The sequence below is a fragment of the Colossoma macropomum genome, unplaced genomic scaffold (genome assembly GCF_904425465.1).
Source record: "Colossoma macropomum unplaced genomic scaffold, Colossoma_macropomum, whole genome shotgun sequence".
Classification (NCBI taxonomy): Eukaryota; Metazoa; Chordata; class Actinopteri; order Characiformes; family Serrasalmidae; genus Colossoma; species Colossoma macropomum.
This window is the reverse complement of record NW_023494796.1, coordinates 1,484,551-1,492,050: the sequence shown is the minus strand read 5'-3', so window position 1 is coordinate 1,492,050 and position 7,500 is coordinate 1,484,551. Positions and strand designations below refer to the sequence as shown.

General features: G+C 39.4%; 1 protein-coding gene across 2 annotated transcripts in view; it reads right to left on the bottom strand.

The window, feature by feature from the left end:
* dlc1 (DLC1 Rho GTPase activating protein) overlaps positions 1–7,500 on the bottom strand; it is a 163,177-nt gene that overhangs the window by 42,318 nt on the left and 113,359 nt on the right. The window contains exon 1 of one of the 2 annotated variants that reach the window (XM_036583571.1): positions 6,006–6,118. The exons of the other annotated variant lie outside the window; for it this stretch is intronic. Coding sequence (XP_036439464.1) covers positions 6,006–6,018 — 13 coding nt within the window. The 5' untranslated portion in view covers positions 6,019–6,118. Of the gene's footprint in view, positions 1–6,005; positions 6,119–7,500 lie in introns of those variants that run through there. 2 annotated transcript variants of the gene reach the window in all.

The window sequence follows — 7,500 nt, the reverse complement described above, 5'->3', positions numbered from 1 at the left end:
TTCTCCGGTGACACTACAGCCATCTGTGGCCAGGAGTCCAAGAGAGCGCAGTAGGCCTTGCTCTCTCTGGGTGGGTTGGATGGTCCACCCTCTCCCCCCATCGCTCAACGCAATGTTAGCCAACATTCCAGAACTGGCGCTTTCCCCTAGCGCATTCAGACATCCAATGACGTTGCGTTAGCGGCATTTCAAAAAGATGTGGTGACGCTTCACAGGTCTCACAGGAAGCCTGTGTTAGACTTCACCCTCCTAGCACTGGTGGTATCGTGTGATTGGGGGAGTTTTAGCTAGCGGATGATGTTGGATACGGCTAAATTAGGGAGAAAATTGGAAAAAATCCAAAAATATTTTGAAAAATCCTTCTATCCTGAAACATAACTCTTCGGATTGACTGGATCCATTCTGATCTTATGTGCAGTGGGGAATGTATAAAATCCCAGGTGTGGCTGTTTTTGTTTGGAGTTGTGGCTCTAAAAACATCCTAAAACTGAACTGTGCTGGAAGTGAGAACCTGGAAATGTGGAAGGGGCCTATTCCTTACACATTCATTTCACTGTAGCGTACGGAATAATTCATAGTATTTCGCTGCTGTCGGAAGAAAACCTCCAAAACGAAACTTTACAGGAGAAGGAAAAAACCTACTTCACTTTGGATGTAAGTCAATGGAACCAGACGTGAAACCAGTCGTGAAATTTACATATAATGTAAAGAGTAACGGGCACTTTCAAATTATGTCAAAAACTGAAAAATGAAAAAATGATATTATTTTTTTTAGTCCTGACAGCAGCGATTTGTTGAACTAATTGTAGTAATAATAATAAAAAGAACAGTAAGTAATAAGTAAGACAGTGATTAATACACAGTAAAACATCTCAAGGTTAATAACAGAATAGTAAATTAGACGTTTAAGGGGGTTAATTGTGCTTGACTTCTAAAGTAAAGAGTCAGAAGTGTTGAATTTACAGTCTGTGCACTCATCTGTATCAGTGTGGGGGGGTTTGGGGGGATTCCTTGCCATTTCAAGAAAAGAAAAAACACACGACATCCTGTTTCTCTCCCTCTCTCTCTCTCTCTCTCTCTCTCTCTCTCTCTATCAATCTCTGTTTCTCATCTTGGTCCATAAACAAACAGTGGGGTCTCTCATCCCCCTCTTTGTCTCTCAGCCCTGACACAGCAAACAACCTCCCCGTGTGTGTGTGTGTGTGTGTGTGTGTGTGTGTGTGTGTGTGTGCAGCTCGTTCACACACTCAGTGAAGAGTCCGTCTGTCTGTCTGTCTGTTTGTTTGTGATGAATCTGCTCAGAGTCTCTATCACAGCTGCAGCTGATCACACTGACTGTGTATCTGGACGCAGTAAAGTTAGACGGCTGGGAGTTTAACGGAAACAGAAAACAAAAGAAGCTATCAGACAGACAGACAGACAGATAAACAGACAGACAGATAACAGACAGACCAACAGATAAACAGACCGAGTGACTCTTCTGGGGGAAGTTAATCTGGAACTGGGCTGAAGTCGATCCTTTACTGACCGGCTTCTAAAATTACCCACTGAAGTAAAGACACACGTCATCCTCTCTCTCTCTCTCTCTCTCTCTCTCTCTCTCTCTCTCTCTCTGTCTCTCTCTCTCTTTTCTTCTCTTTCCCTTTCTTCTTTCTACTCTCTCTCTCTTTCTCCATGTCTGTCTTTTCTTTTTCTCCCTTTCGTCTCTCTCCCTCTCTCTTTTCCTGTCAGAGGAAGTTCTCACGATTACGAGTCAGTATTTTCTCAGCATGAGCCGAACACTCACTGTGTGACTGTGTGTGTGTGTGTGTGTGTGTGGTGTGTGTGTGTGTGTGTGTGTGTGTGTGTTTAAACGGCTCATATCCTTCACTTCTCCATCTCTGTCATTTGTACAGCTTTACATACTAAAAACAGTCAAAATTCATGATCATTTTCTCTCTTTATCTCTCACAGATAAACAGGCTGGTTTTGTTACTGTGCCTTTAAAACTGAAACACTGCTTATAGCCTCAGTGTGAGTGGGCGGGGCTAAACCACTGTAGGCTGAATAGAAGGGCAGATGTGTTGACATCACAAAAAATATCATATTCAAATCAGGCTGTTTGCTTGAGACCAGGCATCTTTTCTTTTTGGGTAACTGCTGGCCCATAGATTGTTGTGTGGGGAGCGTGCATTATGTTGCAGTGCATGCTGGGGACTGTAGTGCAGCTCAGGGTGAAACAGGCTAATAAGAATAAGAATGAGTCCAGATAGGACTGTGCCTTGTGTGTTTGACACAGGGGGTCTAGACTGTAGGGAGAACGGTATATTTTCTACAATATGAGCCTTTAAAAGACACCCAGAGTCACTCTGTGCTCTGTGTCACTGAGGAGACTCACACCTGGACCCAGACATATCAGATGATTCCATTAAGAGAGAGAGAGAGAGAGAGGAGAGAGAGAGAGAGAGACGGGTGATCCCCTCCATCTGGACTGTCTTACACACCTCATCCAGATGGAGCCATTAGACACTCTGATTCTGACAGATCGACATACCAGAGACAGAGAAAGAAGGAGAGAGAAACAAAAGAAAGAGAAAAAGAAGGGAGGGGGAGAGAAAGAGAGAGAGAAAGGAGAGAGAGAGAGAGGCAGAGAGAGAGAGGAGAAACAAAAAAGCAGAAAGAGAGAAACAAAAGAAAGAAAATGGAAAGAGGAGAGAGAAGGAGAAAAGAAAAGAAGGAAAGGAGAGAGGAAGGAAAGAGAAAAATTAGACAGGCAGAATGCAGAAGTGCAAGAAAGAATGAAAGAGTGTGAGAGTGAACAGAGGAATGAAAAGAGATGGCGAGAAGGAAGGAGAGAGAGAATTTTTAGAATGAAAGAATGTAAGACAGATAAAGCAAAGAAAGAAAGAGAAAATGAAAGAGTGACGGAGGAAGGAAGAACAGACAGAATGAAAATGTGCAAGAAAGAATGATAGAGTGAGAGAGAAAGTATGAAGGAATGAGAGAGAGAGTACAAAGATAGAGAGAATGAAAAAGTGAAAGAGATGAAGAGATAAAAGGATGAGAACGAGAAGAATGAGAGAAAGAGAGAGAATGAGAGAAAGAACGAAGGTGAGACAGTAGGAAGAAATGAGCGAAAGTAAATGTAAAGATAGAGAGTGTGAAAGAGGAAGAATGAAAGGTGAGAGAGAGAAAGAGAGAGAGAGAATGAAAGGTGAGAGAGAGACACACAGAGAGAGAGAATGAAAGGTGAGAGAGAGAGAGAGAATGAAAGGTGAGAGAGAGACACACAGAGAGAGAGAATGAAAGGTGAGAGAGAGAGAATGAAAGGTGAGAGAGAGAGAGACAGAGAGAGAGAGAATGAAAGGTGAGAGAGAGAAAGAATGAAAGGTGAGAGAGAGTGATAGAGAGAGAGAATGAAAAGTGAGAGAGAGAGAAAGACAGAGTGAGAGACAGAGAGAGAGAATGAAAGAGAGAGAGAGAGACAGAGAGAGAGAGAGAGAAAGAATGAAAGGTGTGTGAGAGAGAGAGAGAGAGAGAATGAAAGAGAGAGAGACAGAGAGAGAGAGAGAATGAAAGGTGTGTGTGAGAGAGAGAGAGAATGAAAGAGAGAGAATGAAAGAGAGAGAGAGAGACAGAGAGAGACGTGCTGTAGTGTTTTCTCTGAGCAGGTCAGTGGGGTCTCAGTCTGTGACCTCAGCTTAAACACCGCTGACCAAACAAACGCTCTCAGACTCCACCACCAACCTCACACACACCAGAGGAAGAGGAGGAGAGAGAGATCTCTCTTTAAAGGGCTCATATCAGGGAGAAATGAACTCTCCTCACTTTTATTAAAAGGATTTGCTGTATTATGTGAAACAGTTCATTCTCCACTCCATACAGTCCATGTATGGAAACTGCACTGCAACAACGGCCAGTTTTGAATTTACTGTTTTTAGTGATGTCACAAAATCCAATGTATCCAAGGTAGATATGAGGTTTTGTTCCAACAGCATATATATAATGTAAGTCAATGGAACCAGACTTTTTCCCAAGTAATTTTAGGATGTTTCTTTTGGTTCATTCATCATGAAATTTACACACAATATAAAGGAAACAGGCATTTTCAAATTATGCCAAAAACTGAAAAACGATAAAAATGGAGATACGAGGTTTTGCTCCGACAGCTGCAATATATTTAGACATATAAAGAAATAATTCTGTCTTGATTTGTCAAAGTTGCTTACAAGCAACTCGTGAACCATTTTTCCTACGATGGCATCACTGAGCTGTTGCTTACTGAGTGGATCATGAAGGCATACAAAGCCATTTTAGATGTAAACCTGAACGATCTGAAACACGACGTGCTTTGCCAGTCTTGGAATCCCACTTGGTTTGACATGTTGTTTTCCAACATAGTGAACTCAATACATGAGTAAGTATGTTGGGGCCACTGTACAACAGCAACAATGATAATAAGAGTAATAATAAATCTGTATTTATATAGAATTTTTCATTTCAGTTACCAAACCTCCATGTGCTTTACGCAAGAATAGAAGTCAAACGATGTAAAGATAAAAATGTTACACTTTAAATGAAAATAAGAGCCCAATTACAGACCACAGCAAACAATGCTTATAGCCATATGTGAGCCTGAACAATCCACATTTAAAAACATCTATCAAGCTTGCATTCCGGACATTCCCTGGAATGCCATTCCAGAGTTTAAGAGCTAGAACACTGATCTTCCACCAACTGAGCTGGGAGAAGTGGGCTGGGTGGGCTGTACACTGCGTAACGGCCCATTCTGCTAAAACACAACTTCAGCAAATGGCACAAAGAGATCCACCAAAGCTCGACTGGTATCAGTATGATACGCCAGAGTCACGACTTTAAAAGCTTTAAATGCCACAAACAAGAGCTTGAAACTTGGAAGGGGAATTCCACCCATTTTTTTCAAAATTTCTGCATAATTAAGTGGTTACAATGTAAACAAAGTCATTCAGAGGGGGTTTGATGTGAAATGCTCAGAAATGTTCACAGTGGTGGTGAATGGAACCAGACATCTGAAGACTTTAATGCCTCTAGAAGCTCCCTCACAGAAAGTTACTACATGAAATGGTTATGAAACATTGTTTTATGATAGGTTTAAGAAGGTTTTGGCCTAAAATTCAGAGGTACATGCATTCTAAGCTAAAATGGTCCCCAAAGAAAACATTTTTTTTTTCAGATTTTGAACTATTTTACCATCATCAACATCCCATGTAAAACTTAGAAGACACTGTAGGTTCACTGGTGTTTTGGATGGTAAACAAAATGTCTATATTTGTGTTGTGGAACATTGATGACCCCTGGTTCCTACCAACATCACTGTAAAGAGATCTGAGTCTCTACAATCAACCATTTCCCACCAAACCACTCTCAAACACTGACTTCTTTTTGCTTAAACTTGAAACAATAGTGAATATAATACAATTGAACCTTAAGGTTACCTTGATTAAGTTCTTTGATTATTTTTTTTTCTGATTAAGTTGGTCCTCCTTCCTGTAGTATTTAAGGTTGTGTTAACTTAATTATTTCATTCAGGTGTGCAGTTAAGTTTTACAATGAACAGAAATTTTGAAAAACCGGTGGACTTCCCCTTTAAGCAGTGAAGCCCAGTCGTACAGATGCTACTGATAAGGGACTCAGATGATAAGCTGCCATTCAGTGTTACACCAAGTAAAAGCCAAACACATGAAGCTGAAGCTAAAGTTGGCTTCTTATTTGAATTTTCCGGTCCACCTTAATTGGCGCGGCAGCATTTACCATTTAAGGTGGTACGGAAAAACAGCGTTCGAGAAAAACAGCCAAACTTCAGCCTCAGCGGGTAAAAGCATGTAGCACCTACACGCGCGTGCACACACTCAGGTACAAGCCGAACACTCCCTCACACACACACTCCCTCACACACACACTCCTCCAGGTAGAGTCCACTCTGCCCCTCCACACACTCCTCTCTGTCTCCCTGTAGCCCGTCCGCGCGCTCTCGCTCGTGTACTCACGCGTGAGGATCATCTCTGTCCTTCACTCTCTCCGTCTCGCGCGCGCTGCTGCTGCTGCGTGTGTAAATCCCTCCATAACCGTCCGCTCAGCTCCGCTCCGCGCGCGCACTGCGTGTGTGACTCAGACAGACCGAGAGAGTGAATGAGCGCGCGAAGCGGAGGAGGAGAGGGCGGGGCTCCGGGATAAGACCCCGCCCACCATCCGGGGCTCACAGAAGCAGGGCTGTGATTGGTTCACTGAGTGAAACACACAGTACAGCCTCGTGGAGGAGAGAGAGAGAATGAACTGATCAGAGCTGTTAATGTGGTTAATTAATAAAGGAAACATTAACAGAGTTCAGCACTGGAAACACCCGCGCGCACAGTGGGGCAATCAGAATACCAATACCATTACTACTATATTACACTATTACTACTACTATATTACACTATTACTACTAGTACTGCTACTACTGCTATTTTACACTATTATATATTATTACTGAACTTTTTTTGTGTGATGTTATTTTTATAAAAATTAATTTTAAATTAAAATATATAATTTTTTTCATCAAAATATTACATTTTACGTTTCAAAGATACTTTATTTATTTATTTATGTTAGTAATACATGAAGAAAATATTTATTTATTTATCTATTTATTTATTTATTATTTAATATTTATTTATTTATTTATGTAGATACAGAAGAAATATTTATTTATTTATATTATTTATGTTAGGAATACATGAAGTAAATATTTACACTTGTAATTAAAGTAAAGTGAAATTACTTTTTTGGCAATAACGTCCAGACTGGTTGGTTATTATTATTATTATATTATTATATTATTAAGTTTATTAGAATTTTATTAAGATGTTATTCATTAGAAGTTCATTCTGGATATTAATTTCATTAGAAGTTCATTCTAGATATATATATATATATATATATATATATATATATATGTCTGTTTTTTATATAATTATTTTCTATATTTATCTGAAACAAAATTGTACATTATTATGGTTATATATTATTGAAAACAATGATTCAATATAAAAGAATCTAGCGTAAATTGTTTATAATTTATTCTAGTGTAACTGTAATTGTTTCAGTGATAACTTTATTAAATTTGAATTTTGTTGTACTTTTTTTATTAGTCCAGCATTCTTCCTTAATCTGTCCAGTACATCACATTTCTTATGATTTGAATTTGATGAAATATTATAATTGTGTATACAGCCTCATTTTACAGAAATAAAACACATCCTTTACATATTTTGTAATATCTTTTGTAATATTTTGATGTCAAGACAAAGAGAGAAAGTTTGAAGTGCAGATTTAAACCTGACGATAAATGTAACTATGTTACTGCGTAGCTAACAGTGTAACTACATAGATAATAGTTTTTAAATAACACAGCAAAACAACAGTAACAACTTCTACAAGTGTGGAATTTATATACCTTGCATAATAAACCTGATTCTATGAAAAACCACTTTGTCACAGTAT